The sequence below is a fragment of the Gavialis gangeticus genome, unplaced genomic scaffold (assembly GCF_001723915.1).
Source record: "Gavialis gangeticus isolate Ggan-Ray unplaced genomic scaffold, GavGan_comp1, whole genome shotgun sequence".
NCBI lineage: Eukaryota > Metazoa > Chordata > Crocodylia > Gavialidae > Gavialis > Gavialis gangeticus.
This window is the reverse complement of record NW_017729004.1, coordinates 50,720,750-50,737,320: the sequence shown is the minus strand read 5'-3', so window position 1 is coordinate 50,737,320 and position 16,571 is coordinate 50,720,750. Positions and strand designations below refer to the sequence as shown.

General features: G+C 41.2%; 1 protein-coding gene across 1 annotated transcript in view; it reads right to left on the bottom strand.

Annotated features, from left to right (window-relative positions):
• Positions 1–16,571, bottom strand: part of ADAM22 (ADAM metallopeptidase domain 22) — a gene marked incomplete at its 5' end in the record, with an annotated part of 236,452 nt that overhangs the window by 37,415 nt on the left and 182,466 nt on the right. Inside the window, 10 exons of the mRNA XM_019508374.1 lie at positions 1,745–1,835; positions 2,931–3,039; positions 3,886–4,054; positions 4,315–4,431; positions 5,049–5,154; positions 6,466–6,529; positions 6,845–6,895; positions 7,129–7,209; positions 10,472–10,564; positions 11,113–11,184. Coding sequence (XP_019363919.1) covers positions 1,745–1,835; positions 2,931–3,039; positions 3,886–4,054; positions 4,315–4,431; positions 5,049–5,154; positions 6,466–6,529; positions 6,845–6,895; positions 7,129–7,209; positions 10,472–10,564; positions 11,113–11,184 — 953 coding nt within the window. The remainder of the gene's footprint in view (positions 1–1,744; positions 1,836–2,930; positions 3,040–3,885; positions 4,055–4,314; positions 4,432–5,048; positions 5,155–6,465; positions 6,530–6,844; positions 6,896–7,128; positions 7,210–10,471; positions 10,565–11,112; positions 11,185–16,571) is intronic.

The window sequence follows — 16,571 nt, the reverse complement described above, 5'->3', positions numbered from 1 at the left end:
AGAAACACCTACTTTCAATGCCTATTACCTGTGCTCAGCCTTTGCTTAGCCCCTTGTACCCCATTAAGGCTGATTACATAGAGTGCCTTGTCTCTAACAGCAGTCTTGAAATTGACAAAACCCTGTCAGTTTCAGGGCTGTTACTTGCACAGCACTGACAGTGGTTGAACTGGACTAGGACTAACAAACATCCTGCATGTTGGGATGCCAATCAAGACTGTTAATTGCCACACAAGCCTGCTATATGTAGCATAGACTATATTTGAGAGAATATCCCTGTAACAATAGGTAAACAATAGGTTAAAAAAAGGTAACATAAACAATAGGTAAAAGGGCAGTATAGGCAAAACTGGAATTTGCTTTTTAATTATTCCTAAATAAATCACTTTTGAAACAGAGCACAGACATATTAGTTCAAAGCAAATCTGTAGAAATATATTCATAGTGGAGAGTCTGTCAATGTATCTATGACACATGCTGCAATATTTTACTAGTAACAAAAATGTGCTCATTAAGTCTGGAAACATTAGTTTTTTTCTTCAATACATGTTTCTGGGGAAAGTCAATAAAAAGTATTAGCTAAATTATATCCCAAGCTTTGCATTCATTTTTACAACTGCATTCCAGAGTCCAGACTTTCAGTTCTTGCCAAAATCAGGGAATAATATGCACAAATGGCTTGCAGCTGTACATATATTACCCCAATTCATATGCTGTTATATGCATGCTTCTCTACCTGCCCTAATTTACACCAATTTTTACTGGCCAAAGCCCTGTGGGTGAGGAAACAGTGCCCAGGTCTTTGTCCAAGGAAGGGCAAAATCTCCAGACACATACTTGCATCTAAATATTGAGAATTCCAAATATTTAAGTGATGCATTAATCACACTGGCATGAGAAAAACTGCACAGAATAACTGAGAATAGTACTAGCTTAATATTCAGATTCACTTTGGCACTACCTAATTAATGACCCTTGGAACAGTTAAGCCTGGTTTGTGCTGTCAACACCAGTTGAAGAGGCATTTGTATAACCATACTAATCCAAATGCTGATGGGTTTTTTTATAAGTATATATATTAGACCTTAATTTCATAGCAACAAAACAAAAAACACACATGTTGCTTTCCTGATTGGACATTGACCAGAACTACTCCTATAGAAAGAAATTCCATAAAGGAAGAAAAGTAAAAAAGCCCCCTTAATATTAAAATAAGTTCATCTGGCAATTTTGGCCTTGATTTAGCAAAGCACCAAAAACTGAACATGAGATGAAAACCTGATCCTTAATAGTGAGTCAAGTTCATCCTTGTTCAACAACCCCTGCCTAAATTAATTTCAGATTAAGCTGATTGAATGTTAATACCTGTTTAAATTAAGTGCATTGCTTACTCAGGGTTGTTCTTTCTAAATTTACTTTACCATTACAAAACATGTATTTTAATCAGATTTCATTCCTATACTTTCTTTTGCTAGATATTGAAGTAAAATTTCAATTACTTTTTTTGAACACTAGGTGATTTACCAAATTAAACATATAATAAACCTAGACCAAACTTTGTGAACACTAACATATTTATCCATCTAAAAATCATCTGGAAACCTCCAGTTTTTAATTGATCAGCAAATGTATATTTATATAAATTTCAGTATTTTTGTTTGTGCATAGAATATAACTACCTATCAGATTACATAACTATTTTCAATTTTTTTCAAAATGTATTAACAATGACATTTTTACTTACCTGTAGCCCCATGCTGTTATTCCTAAAACAAGAGCCAACACTAAAATGGTACCAGCAATAGCCCCTATGATTATATTTGTGCTAACAACACCTGGGAAAAGATGAAAAACAAAAGCAGGATACATAGGAGCTTAAAATAAATATACACAAGCTTGTTCAACATGGGAAACTTATTAATATGATTATATTAATGCTGTTAAATCACTACAGTTGTAGCAGTATAACTTCCAGAATAAAAATATCTCTGATTTATCTTGAATCCCCTCCAAAGTGACATAGACAAAAGGTATTGTTATACATTACCTTTCAAACATGTTAAATGTTTTTAAGATGGGAGTGTCCATGTGTTAAGGTTGGAATAGACAAGCTAAGTACCCTCTAAGCTTCTCAAAGTTACTTCTCTTCAGGAGGCTGTTCTCTTACCTGACATTAGACAGCTTGTATTGCAGTAATATCAGTCAGTTGACTGCATATTTTTGACTGGCCAAAGATAATAGCAATTTTACAAAAAAAACTACATTTTTTGTAGTTTTCTTGACATACATTTTTTTTTATTGTTTTTGACACATTTCTTACTGGAAAATTTCTGGGTTTTTTCTGTGTATTATATGGATCTATTGGCAATTTTTCCCCATTTTTGACCAATATTTGACCAGTCAATTGACCAAACTTTATTTGACTGGTCAAATACCCAACCCTATCCAACACATTTACATCTCAGCTTATTCCAATATGATCTTCTCTTATACACAACCCTAGAGACTAAATAAAAATCAGTTTTCATAACATACTTATCTTTGATGAAATATGAACATGTTCATTTTGTCATATATACATTTGGTTTTAGTGAGGAAAACATGTGTAAGCTGTGCTAACCTATTCTTCTAGAAATGCAGGTTGGGGTAAGAGTCTACTTGTCCTACTTTAATAGGACCCTTTGCATGAATGAGGTGAGCAAAATGGATTCAATTCTACAAGCTTCATTTGCTCCTTTTGAATTCTACAGGAGTCAGACCGTATAGATTCAGTCTCAGAATCAAAACTTTAATCTTCTCACAATGTGATCATTCTGTTTTGGAAGCAAAGGGTCAGGTTATCTGGATAATGCAACACGTAGCTTTGCTTGCTGAACACTGGCCAGAAGCACATCTACTGAAAGCATTACTAAAAACCATGTGGTACACACCTTTGCTGGTAATATCGTCATCAAAACTTGCAAGACCTTTGAAAAGGGTGCTGCAGTCATCTCCTCCCCAGAGTCGGTCACACACACACTTTATTTCATTGCTGCAAACCTGCAGTTCAAAATGTAACTCAAAAATCACAAAATAAACTTTTTTAGCATTTGGAATGCATAGTAGGATGAGTTGTGCAGAACTTGTGAGAAAGCCCTACAAAAATCTGCACGTTTGCCATTTCATTTGGGAGACTGCGCCCCTCAAATTTCTGTTTTCTTAGGATATATGATGAAATGGGTAATTGCAAAGCAAAAAGTGCATTGTTATGTAGTACAGCAGGAACTAGAAGCTATCAGCCTCCTTCATTCTCAGTCTAAGTCTGTTCTGTCGGAGATCATCTTATAATATGGCAGGGCCCCTGAGCCTAGTCGGAATAGTCACAAGACAGAGCACTCCTACAAACTCAATGTCTCTGCACCTGGCACAGGAACTAAGTACAGTATAGGTGAATGAACTGAAAGCTCTGCACATCACAGGAACTCTTCTGACAAAATCCAGCTGCCTATGGTATTTTTGTGCTGCCAACAAATTATAAAAGTTTAAAAATATGGAAAAGAATCTGGAACTATTCACGTTAACATTTACCAGACTTAGAAGGTCTCAAGTGAATTATCTAAGGAAAGATAAACCAAGCCAAAGGAAAAGATGAAAAGAATTACTAGACCTTGTGTAATAATACTAATACTTAGCATTACCTGCACCTTAACTGCCTTGACTCTCCTGTATTTATTAACTCTATGTATTTGATACTCTCTTGAAAAGCTGACTTAGGAAAAGAACTTGCACCAGCAACAATTCTGGTTAATTTCTGTGTAAATTAACTATCTAGTAAAATGAATAAAATTAGATGCAATCAGTCAGGGCAGCAGATATGCAAAAGGGCTAAAGAATGTGGAAACATACACCATGTCCTGAGCAAATTTTGCCTTCTGCAGTGCCTGGGCAGGTGCTGAAGTTGAAGTTGTCAGTGGGTAGACATCTGTGCTCCAAACACATCATGTTGGTCCCACACGGTGTTCCATCCTCTACGTAGCCAAGATCTGTCTCTTCATCTAGCTTAACATGGCCACCACTGCAAAACAAACAAAAAAATAAAAGGTCTCTATTTCGCTACAGAACGAGCATAGAAATTTCTCCAGCACAAGCTGCCCCACAGTTGCCTGATAACTTGCCTCAGTGCTAACTTGGAAGGAAGGCACCAGTAAGCAATTTACTTAACACAGTTTGCATGTTTTTGGGGTTTTTTTTTTTTTAAGGAGACTGTATTTTTAAGGAGGGCAGTTGGAAGGGTGACACCTTCCCGTTTCTATTTTATTGGGTTTTAAGAATTACCTGCAGTTATAGATTTTTCCCAACTGTATGACTGAAGATGTGATTTCACCATCAAGTTCTCCAAGTCTTGGCACACTTGAGATATTGGAGCATAGAAGATAGCCACAAAGCACATCTCTGTTTTGGGAGATTAAACACATTCACTCAAAAAAAAAGCCACAAACACCCCAAACAATTATACACTTTTTTCAGTGGGTCCAATTCTATATGGCCTTGCCCTTGGCAATGTCAGTTATGCCTGTACAAAGTATATGTTAACGTCTAAATTCAAAATAGTGGCATTTTGCACCAGATTTATATAGGTATAAGTGATGTTGTAAAATGCAAACCAGCAGAGAGTCGGGCCCAGCAAGCCTTGAGTATAGCGGAAAGCAAATGAGAAATATAATATGCCACATTTTGGAGCACTTTTGCACCTTCGGTAGCCTAGGGTTTGGAGGGTCTGACACATCTGAGACCTGTGCTAAGTTACAGCACCTTCTACTGCTTCTACAGGTTGTTCATGTGCATGTGGTAGCTGAGACTCCCTGGAGCTGATACAAGCTAACAGATTCTGCCACAGTGCCTGGGGATCATCAGAAGACAGTCATATTCCTCATTTCCTAAGCCAGGGGACTTCTCATCCATCTGGTCTCATGGCAGAAAGTGGCTCCAAAAACTAAGTAAAGAACAGCCAGTTGTGGGGAGGGGGGATGTCACACAAGTTGCTTTCTAAACAGAGTAGATGAACTTACTGTTTGTTGCACTGTATCCAAGTGTCCTTGTCTCTGCCACAGTTGCCCTTTTCAGTCCCTTCAATATTCAGTTTCTCATAGCAGTACCTATCAGCAGCTGTCACTTCTAAAATCAGAAAACAATTTCCTTCTAATAACATGGGGGAAATTTTGAAGTGCAAAAGCTTTTAGAGATAAGGTCTTAAAACAAATCATAAATAATACACTATTTTATTCTAAAGATATTGGCTTTCATTCTCTCTTTAAGAACTTCCTCATTCCAAAGCTTATTTAGAAGTTAGGAACAGCTTTCTAAAGGAAGAATAATTTTTTGAGCCTGGAAAGTATTTTGGGGGAAAACATCTGGAGTTATAACCATCTAACTTACAACTCTGAATGTTGCCAAGGAACCCAGTTCAGACAAGTTAGGAAATAACTCCAAAACCTGGGCCAAAACTCTGATATAACTTTAAAAATATATAACTGATTATCCTGCCTTTCCTTAACGTACTTGCCTTGATATTTCCAAATGCACACATACATACACACACACACACACACACACACACACACACACACACACGCACACACACACACACACACTCTCTCTCTCTCTCTCTCTCTCTCTCTCTCTCGTTCTGTTTCTCTCTCTGATTAGTCTCTAAAGTAGGAATACTGAAAAAGTCTGTGATTGACCTTTTCTTGAGGATATTTCTCACAACACATGAATCTTGTTTTCTTGAGGTGCAGGTTAAAGCAGATTAAAGCTAAAAGTAGCACGCCTGCATGCAAAGTTGCATTGGTTTATCTAAGTTGATTTTTCAACTGCTTTAAATTAAACTGATGAAAAGATAAGCCATAATTCCAACACAAAAGAACAAACAGATTGGAAGCAAAGAAATCAACATTCAATTAAGTAAAATCTTAATGGGAAGGCTCAGACCTTCTCCTAAACTGGTACTAGGGAAAGAGAGTACACTGAAGTACAATCCTCTCTACAGAATAGACACCCTTTTTTACCTCTTCTGAAAAATATATGAATCAACACCTTGGACAGTGTAAACTATTTGGAAATATGGCAGTCATGATGCAGAGTCTTCAATGGTCAGGGAAAGAAGTGCAAGAAGGAAGGGGACACCTTCTCACTCTCTTACATCAAGTAGAAAAGAATCATTCTAAAAGTTTGACAGGTAGAACCCAGTTGGCCCCGGTCAAATGGTAGAGAAAGAAAAAGTTCCAAAGTACATATTCCAAAGTTTCCATTTTTTATATGGAGCCCAGTATCATAGTAAATACTTCTTATCGCACATAATCCCTGTTAATTTTAACTGCCTTTAATAATTCCAAACATATGCATTGCTGCAGTGGTTACCAAATATCTAGATATTTCAACTTGGATCAATGAATATCAGCTTAGAACCATTAACACCTTACTCACTTTCACCCCAGATGTATTTACACTGCCGGTCCCTGGTTTTACATCTTCCTCCAAAACAAATACCCTAAAGAAAAAGAGAAAATACAAAACTAACTTTAAAGTTTTCTACCATTGTCACAACTGGGTCAGATATACTTTTCAGTATAGGAGGTACTGTCATTCAATCTGTTTTGCAATATGTGATGGAAATGTTAGCTAACACATAACAGTTCTGTTTTCTAGATCATTCATTCATAATATGAAAATCCAAAGCTAGCACTAGCTAGTTCATCAAAATTGACATCTATTGACTTCAAAGGATCTCAAATCGGCACTTATCTAAATATGCCTTTATCTATAAAAATAATACAAATGGTAATCGAATCAAAATAATAATTACCTGTTTGTTATCACATGAGTACCCATCCATTTTGTGAATATTGGGAGAACACTAGAGAAAGAGAAAATAACCAATAGTTTATCCAGAGAGTGATGTTTTAAGAGTGGTTCATAAAACCAATTTGTAAAAATAAGGAATTACTGGTATTTCTAAACTTACTTCGGCACCACTTTTTTTCTCCCTGAAACATAGAGCATTTTATACAGCTCTCTGTTCAACTACCAGATCATAAGATGGCACATGTATTGCACTTGATCACTTTGGCAAGAAATTTAAAATATTACCTGACTCGAGTTTCCTGTGCAGCTTTCTGGAATGTCACAATCATTTACTGCTTCCCGACACAAAACTCCTTTAGCTTCAAACTAAAACAAGTATTGACAAACAGCTTCTTAGTATTATAGAACATAGTTTTCATACACTATTTTCCAAGACTATTAATTTAAAAAAAGTTGGTAAATTTTCAGTTGTTTGTTGAAGTAGAATGTACCCATGTTGGTTCTACTCAGTTTAAAGTGCACATATATCAAGGATTTCAGACATTTAATGGTCTCTATTATTATTATTATTGTATCTGAGCACCTCACACACTTAAATGTATTTATCCTCACAACACCCCTCTGAGGTAGGGAAGTGCAATCATTCCCATTTTATTGATGGGAAACTGAAACATAGAGGAACCAAAGATAGAACAATCTATGGAGGAATGCGATATTGGAGCAGAGCCTCAAATCAATGTCTTAACCATAGGCACACATTTAATAATGCTGATTTCCTCTAAAATGAATTTCCCAAGATTTGAACCCAAAGCTCTTTGGTGCCATAAAGGCAAGTCAGCCTCTAAGCCACCAAGTCATTTACACCTACAAAATAGAAAGTGTAGTTTTGTAAATACAGCATTGGACTTGGACTTGGGACTTCTGCCGTTCTATTTCTGCGTCTATCACTGGGCTGCTGGTTGATGCTGGACAAGTCACTTATACTTTCTCTGACACTTTCCCCATCTGTAAAATGAAGACAGACCTCATCTGTAAAGTGCTTCAAAACCAGTGGAAGAAAACCAGTATAGCAAGTGAGGTATTATTTTTTTTATTACTTAATTTCAGTATCATGATGTAAATCAGGGCAGAAATCAGTCCAAAATAATGCTAGATTCCACATTCGTTCTAGCACATCTGACTTCTAGCATATTGAGATGATTAAGGCTGAGAAATTCAGCAATGACAACCTGTACAGGTCTTATCTCTGAACAAGCATGTCGTCCTAAAAGCATTGCGACCTATAAGAGGAGGATGGCATAAGGCTCTCTGCCTTGAGGGTAACATTTAGCTTTTGCTCAGGGATACTCTAAAGCAGCCATACTGCATCATTTCCATGATTTAGCATAAACTGAGCAGAAGCAAATGGCCAGGATGCGCTTGTCAGCAGCAGTCCTGGGAGTAACACAGAGATGTTGCAAACAAGTCCCTCCTGACTTAAGAGCATAAGGCCTTGTTTACATAAAAAGGTGCTGGAAATTAACTTCATGTGTAGACATCCTTATTCCTGACTAAGAGCACCTGTTCATATTTGGCTTAACCTACTTTCACAACTCCATGTATAGACAAGTCCTTAATCTCATTTCCAAAACTGATTTAGGTATCTGGTAGTATAAGTCTCATTGCAAGTCAATGGTGCTTAGTGGCAGTTAAAAGGACCACACTGCACATTAGAAGAGCATTAACATTGTTTTCAGCATTTCACCTACTGGCAACACACCAAAGCAAAAAGAAATAGGAGTGAAAATCAGAGTGGTTTATTAAAGTGGTGTTTAACTATGCCAGTGATTGTCAACCAGAGTACCACTAGACACTGAATGCCTTGAGAACCTTTCAAGGGTAATGCAGGGTGCCACGCAATGTTAGCACTGTTAACATAATATGATTTACAAGATAAAACCTGAGATTTCAAATAGGAATTCACAGTGTTAAAACCTTTCTGACCCATTGTGAATTTTATGAGTTGTTTGCAACAGAAGAACTGGTCTATTATTTTTATGTAGTTAAAAATGAGTAAAAATTAAGAGTTGACATTTCTGAGGGGTGTCTTGAGTCTAACAAAGAGTGCCTTGAGTCTCTCTAGGGTTGCCTGGAGCCTAAGAAAGTTGAGAACCACTGAACTAGACAGTCAGACTGTCTTAGGTCTATTACCACCCATTTACTGATATCTTAGTATAAAGGGTGTATAAGCTGCTGCTGGTGTATAAGATTCCCCAAGTGCTCAACAGGCTTTAGCTAAACCCTGTAAGAAGATGCCAGTAGAAGGCAGAAGCTAGAGTAAGGGCAGGCCTTCTTTCACTTACATATTCTTCAGTGTTCCTTCTGGTTACTTTTTCAGTATACCCGAGACCTTCAGCTCGGTAGAGTGATGCGTAAGGAGATGTATAAAGTTCCATGTTGATAAAATGTCAGAGAGTTCAAATAAGTTAATATAAGCGAGCCCAGAGGAAACCAAGCTCATCAAAGAGGCCTGAGGTTATGAGAAGGTATAAATTATGCTCATGTATACCACATCCATTCTTAGGTTCACCTCAGAATTTGGCTACACTCCCTACTCCAAGTAGTTCATAATCTTAAAACAAAAGGCTCAGACCTAGATTAAACAGTTTTCAATAAATTTTAAAGGGCAAGCTTTCAGAAAGGAAGGCAGCTGCAGTTGTGTTGTTATGCATGTACAATTGTTCCCATAGGCCATGCCATGCATCCACAGGTGCATCTCGAGTAGAGCCAAGGAGGTGATCCTCCCCCTCTACGCGACGCTGGTCAGGCCACAGCTGGAGTATTGTGTCCAGTTCTGTGCGCCCCATTTCAAGAGGGATGTGGACAACATGGAGAGGGTCCAGAGGAGGGCCACCCGCATGATCCGGGGACAACAGGGCAGACCCTACAGTGAGAGACTGCGGGACCTGAACCTATTCAGCCTCCACAAGAGAAGGCTAAGGGGGGACCTGGTGACTGTCTATAGACTCACTAGGGGGGACCAGAAGGGTTTGGGGGAGACGCTGTTTCCCCTAGCGCCCGCTGGCATAACAAGGAGTAATGGGCACAAGTTGATGGAGAGGAGGTATAGATTGGACATCCGCAAAAACTACTTCACAGTTAGGGCGGCTAGGAGCTGGAACCAACTTCCAAGGGAAGTGGTGCTGGCCCCTACCCTGGGGGTCTTTAAGAAGAGGCTGGATGCCTACCTGGCTGGACTCATTTGAGTCCCGTTTCTTTTTTTGGGGTTTTTTGTTGTTCTCCCGCCCTGGCGGGGGGTCGGGCTAGAAGATCTACTAGGTCCCTTCCGACCCTTAATCTATGAATCTATGAGTCTGCACAACTACTGCGTAGTAGGGTTGGGGGCATTAACCATGATGTGACTGCAACGAGCTACTGCACAGTAGCTTCAGAAAAAAAAACACATAGGAATGCTACTGCAGTAATGCCGGTTATTGCGTAGTCATTTAGTACTTGCTTATGCAGTAAAGTACTAAATGACTGTGCAGTAACAACTGCGCGGTCTGCCACTCATGTACACACGGCCATAATCACATCCATTTAATATTAAATCATTTGCAGCACATTTCTTTAAATATATTGTACTTACCAGACACTTCCTACAGCAAAGTCCATTACTGCACTGTGAGCCTGCAGTCAGTGTGCATGTGTTACAGCATTCTCCTCCTTCAATGGCACACTCCTACGGAACACATATGCTGATAATATTACACAGAAAAGCAGATTGCTGCAAAAACTCTCACATCCATTACTGTCACCAGGTGCTTTTAAACTGGAATAGATTTTAACCAGGTCTGGAATGCAACTAAATATTCACATTATGGATGCAGTTAAAGTTAGCATTTCCATATGGTGAAAATAATTGTAATACTCACATGGTATCTATTGCCAAATGCAGATATTTTAGACATAACCTCTGTAAGCTCTTGATTGACTAACACTGTTTCCCCAATGCCAAAAGTAATCTTTTCAGGACTGATTCTACACATCTTATTATTTTAATATATATTTTATAGAGTGATGGAATCTAAGTTACAACCAGCTTGGGTCCCACTGAGCATAGCTCTGTACAAACACATAATTAATTAAAGCTTCTACTTCCAAAATATGTTCATCCCTACATTCTGTGTTTATCCCTCCTGTTTAATGCCAAAGAGAATTATGTATGGCAACTGGACTCAGGGTGAACCCTGATACCCAAAGTGCTAACCCACAAGACACTACACTTACTGCAACAGTACCACAGTCACATTCTTCTCCATCTTCTACAAAGCCATTGCCACATTCAGGAGGATCGAGAAGCTATAGGGAAGAAATTAACAAAAAACCCAAAATGTTACAAACTTCTTCTAAGATTCCAAGTGAACTTCCCAACTATTAATTCTGTACAACATGTATTTCAGTCGGGACTTCAATTAAATAAAACAGAGGGGTTTTTCACAGTTTGGGAGCAATCTTAATAGCATTTATTTAGAAAAAGAAAGCTAACTTGTTGGAGGAAGGGGAATTACCCAGTGAACTAAGATAGCAGTCCAGCAGAGTTATTTTGTATCATTTAGGTGAGGGTACTAGTTTTGTAGATAGAATCATAGAAAGTTAGAGTTGGAAGGGACCTCAGAAGGGAAGGGACATTTAGTCCAACCCCCTGCTCAAAGCAGGACCAACCCCAAATAGATCATCCCAGCCAAGGCTTTGCCTAGCCAGGTTTTGGAAACCCTCAAGGATGGCGTTTCCACCACCTCTCTGGGTAACCTGTTCCAGTGTTTTACTGGAGAGAAACACTAGTTCCTCTCCTCCTAGTGAGAAAGTTCTTCCAAATATGTAATTTAAATTTCCCTTGCTGCAACATGAGACCATTGGCTCCTTGTTCTATCATCTGTCACCACTGAGAATAGCCTAGCTCCATTCTCTTTCTTACCCCCCTACAGGTAGTTGAAGGCTGCTAGTAAGTCTCCTCTCAGTCTTTTCTGTAGAGTAAATAAACTCAGTTCCCCCAGTCTGTCCTCATAAGTCATGTCCCTCATACTCCTCACCATTTTTGTTGCCCTCCACTGGAGTCTCTCCAATTTGCCCACATCCTTTCTGTAGTGGGAGGCCCAAAACTGAACACACTACTACAGATGTGGCCTCACCAGTGCTGCATAAAGGGGAATAATCACTTCCCTTGACCTACTGGCAACACACCTAACAATGCAGCCCAGTATCCCATTAGCCTTCTTGGCAACTAGGGCACACTGCTGACTCATATTCAGTTTATTGTCTACTGTAACCCACAGGTCCTTTTTTGCAGAGCTGCTGCCCAGACAGTCAGCCCCCAGCCTGTACTGGTGCATGAGATTGTTCCATCCTAAGTGTAGGACTTTGAACTTGTTCTTGTTAAACCTCAAGAGATTCCTTTTGGCACAATCTTCTAATTTGTCTAGGTCACTCCAAATCCTAGCCCTACTTTTCAGCATATCTACTACTCCCCACAGCATGGTGTCATCTGCAAACTTGCTGAGGGTGCACTCTATGTCATCTTCCAGGTCGTTTATGAAGACATTGAACAAAACTGGCCCCAGGACTGACCCCCGGGGAACTCCACTTGATACTGGCTGCTGACTAGACATTGAGCCATTGATTACTACTCTCTGAGCCCGATGCTCCAGCCAGGTTTCTATCCGCCTTACAGTCCATTCATCCAGCCCATACTTCCTTAGCTTGCCTGCAAGGTTGTGGGAGACTGTATCAAAAGCCTTGCTAAAATCAAGGTACACCATGCCCACTGGTCTCCCTGCATTCACAGAGCCAGTCACCTCATCATAAAAGACAATCAAGTTGGTCCGGCATGACTTGCCCTTGGTGAATCCATGCTGACTCTTCCTAATCACCCTTTTCTCCTCCAAGTGCTTAGAAATGGATTCCTTGAGGATCTGATCCATGATTTGTCCAGGGACTGAGGTGAGGTTGACTGGTCTGTAATTCCCTGGATTCTCTTTTTCCCTTTCTTAAATATGGGCACTGTTTGCCCAAACCCAATCATCCGGGACCTCTCCTGATCACCATGAGCTTTCAAAGACGATGGTCCAATGGCTCTGCAATCACATCAGCCAACTCCCTCAGCACCCTTGGGTGCATCCCATCTAGACCCATGGACTTGTACACATCCTGCTTTTTTAAGTAGTGCATAATCTGTTCTTTCACCACTGAGGGCTGCTCATCTCCTTTCCAAACTGTGCTGCCCAATGCAGTAGTCTGGGAGCTGCCCTTGCCTGTGAAGACTGAGGCAAAAAAGGCATTGAGCACTTCAGCTTTTTCTGCATCCTCTATCACATAGTTTGTTAACCTGTGGTACATGTGCCTCTGGGGGTACGCGAGACACAGGCAGGGGGTATGCGGGTACCCCAACGCTCTCTCTCTCCCTCTCTCTCACCCCTTCCTCCTCTCAAAACTATGACAAAAACTGTGGTACGCCATGCACTGCACGGCGCTTTAAATTCCCCAGTAGTAATTTGGCATTCAGCCCCCCTAGCTTTGGCCAACATCACCTCTGACCGAGGTACATACTCGAGTTGTGCACCCCTGGTGTAAAAGGTGGCAACCCTACCCACACCAGATTAGACATTTGTCAAATCGCGGCCTTATATACACAGCCTTTCTTCCAACATATGGCACAATTTAGTCTGTTAATATAAAATCCCCTGGAAATGGAGTGTTGGGGTACTTATTAACATTTTCAGAAGTTAGGGGGTACTTGCTACTTAAAAGGTTGAGAAACACTGCTCTATCACAATGATATGATTTTAACTGAAATAGATTTCATAGACATTAGGGCTGGAAGGGATCTCACGAACTCACTGGATCCAGCCCCCTACCCAAGAGGCAGGAAGTCAGCTGGGGTCATATGACTCCAGCAAGATAAGCGTCCAAACATTTCTTAAAGGTATCCAGAATAGGTGGTTGCACCACTTCTGTGGGGAGTTTATTCCAGACGCTGGAGACTCAGATGGTAAAGAAGGCCAGTACCAGATCCAGCAGCACCTTATCTCTTGCTGGCACATAGACTCCTTGAGTCAAATAGAGCTTGTCAGTGCAAGTGAGGAAGCTTCGCAACCAATCAGATTTGGCTGAATGCTCTTCCCACAAGACGTCAGGGTGTTTGAAATCACCCATGATGACCATGACCAAAAGTGTGCAGCCTATGTCAGTTCCCTAGAGAACTCGTGCTAAGATCTTCCTCCTGGTTAGGAGGTCCATAATAGACTCCTACAGTTATATCCCCCTCACCACGTTCTCCCTGTATTCTAACCTAGAGGGTCTCAAGTTGCCCTCCTTGGGTGCCAATCTCTGCTTGTAGGAAAGTATACTGCTCCTTCACATAGAGAGCTACACCCATGCCTTTCCTTGCAACAGGATCCCTCCTGTACAAAGTATAGCCATCAATACTTGTGGTCCAGTCATAGGTGGAGTCCCTCCAGGTCTCTGTTATCCCTATGAGATCGTATTCATTTTTACTTAGCAGAATGGCCAGTTCCTCCTGTTTGTTCCCCATGCTCTTGGCATTTGTGTACAAGCAGCTACGCCTGCCATCGGAAGCCCTGGGCTTCCCTGTCCTCTTGGCAGAGTCCCACCCTTGGGCTGGGGTAGGAGTGATTCCCTTATGTTACCTGACCTGCTGATTCATGGTTATCACTTCCAGGGCTTGCACTAGTGATTGTCTGCCCGTCCCTCACTGAGCTTAGTTTAAAGCCCTATCAAACAGGTCAGCCATTCTGGCCGAGAAGAGCTTCTTTCCCCTTGGAGTGAGGTAGAGGCCATCCCTTCCCAATAAACCGCTGCCTCTCTCTCTCAAGTGCAGACTGATAGAAGAAGCCAAAGCCCTTGCAATGGCACCAGCGCCACAGTCCTCTGTTGACTTCTTCAGTACATTTCTCCCTCCTATGCCCGTGACCCATAACCGGAAGGATTGAGGAGCAAATTATCTGTACCCCCAGCCCTCTAAGCCCAGCCCCAGAGCCCTATAGTCACTCATGACCAGCCAGCATTGCTCTGAGCCATGCCCACATGGATGAGAAGCATGGGGTAGTGGTCAGAGGGCCAGATGAGTTTAGGAATCCTCTCTGCCACATCCTGAATATGGGTCCCTGGGAGGCAGCACATCTCATGGGCCAGGGGGTCAAGGCAGCAGATCACTCCCTCTGTCCCTCTCAGGAGGGAGTCACCCACCATGACCACGCTGCATCTCCTCTTAGGGATGACAGCTGGATGCCTCCCCTCATCTACTGCTTGTGCTTCTGCTGATGTCTCTGCTGGTGGTGTGAGAGGTGCGAACTTGTTGCTCAGTTCCAAGGTAAAAGTGACCTGGTACTGCATATCTTGGGACCCGAGACAACCGTCTTCCAAGCATCCCTTGAGCATAGCTCCTGGTTGATCTTCCTGTTGTCTATCTTCATGCAGTTGGGCATCCGTGCTTTTCTCTCTTTGTTCTTCAGAAGAGCCTGACTGTAGTAGTCATCAATCTTCTGCTCATGGCCCTGATGGCACAAAGCCTGTCTACCTGGGCCTGGAGCTCAGTCAGCTGGGACTCCAGGGACCTCACTAAGGAGCATATACTACAGGTGGGGGTGACCTTGCTCTCATTCCCAGTTGCTGGCAGCCATGACAGGCAGCCCCCACAGCCCAGAGTCAAGGGCTCTGTCTGAGTGGAGGTCTCAATCACTATCAGAAATTTAAAGTATGACAAGAAATGACATTTTTTTTAATTATGATATTTTTAAATGAATATGAAGATCTACATTTGGTTTTGCCATCATATGTTTTGCCCTTACAGTATGAAACTAGAGACAGGCCTGTCAAAAGTCTCTGAGTTAGGGTCAGAGGAGAGAGCAAGAAGGGTGACGTTGTGGTGGGGGCCTGCTATAGACCACCAGACCAGGAGGAAGTGGTAGATGAGGCTTTCTTCAAACAGCTAGTGGAAGTTTCCCAATCACAGGCCCTGGTTCTCATGGGAGACTTCAATCATCCTGACATCTGCTGGGAGGGCAATATAGCAGTGAGCAGGCAATTCAGGAAGTTTTTGGAGAATGTTGGGGACAACTTCCTGGTGCAAGTGCTGCAACAGCAAACTCAGGGCCCTGTTCTTCTTGACCTGCTGCTCACAAACCACAAAGAATTGGTGGGAAATATACTAGTAGATGGCAACTTGGACAGCAGTAACCGCAAGATGATTGAGTTCAGGATCCTGAGAAGAGGAAGGATGCTGAACAGCAGAGTAAGGACCCTGGACTTCAGGAAAGCACACTTTGACTCACTCAGGGAACTCATGGGCAGGATCTCCTAGAAAGCCAGTCTGACGGGGAGAACAGTCCAGGAAAACTGACTATACTTCTGAAAGATTTTCACCTAGCAATTTGTGCCATAGCTTATTGCTCCACTTCAACTGCACATGTAGATGCACCTGGTTAAATCTTTGTTTCCCCTTGTATCGTACCTTTACATGTCTACTTCTGACTGTCTGTATGGGAAGCAACATTCAAGCAGTATGTTAGAGATAAGACACATCACTGTGCGTGCTCGCTCTCTTTATGATTTAGATGTTACTGCTATTCTAGCCTGTGTGTGCAACAGTATAATTGGTGAAACAAAGCCATGGTGATTTAAAAAAGACAGCACTATGTCACACAAAAAAAGCAGTGTTCCACGTAAAGAGA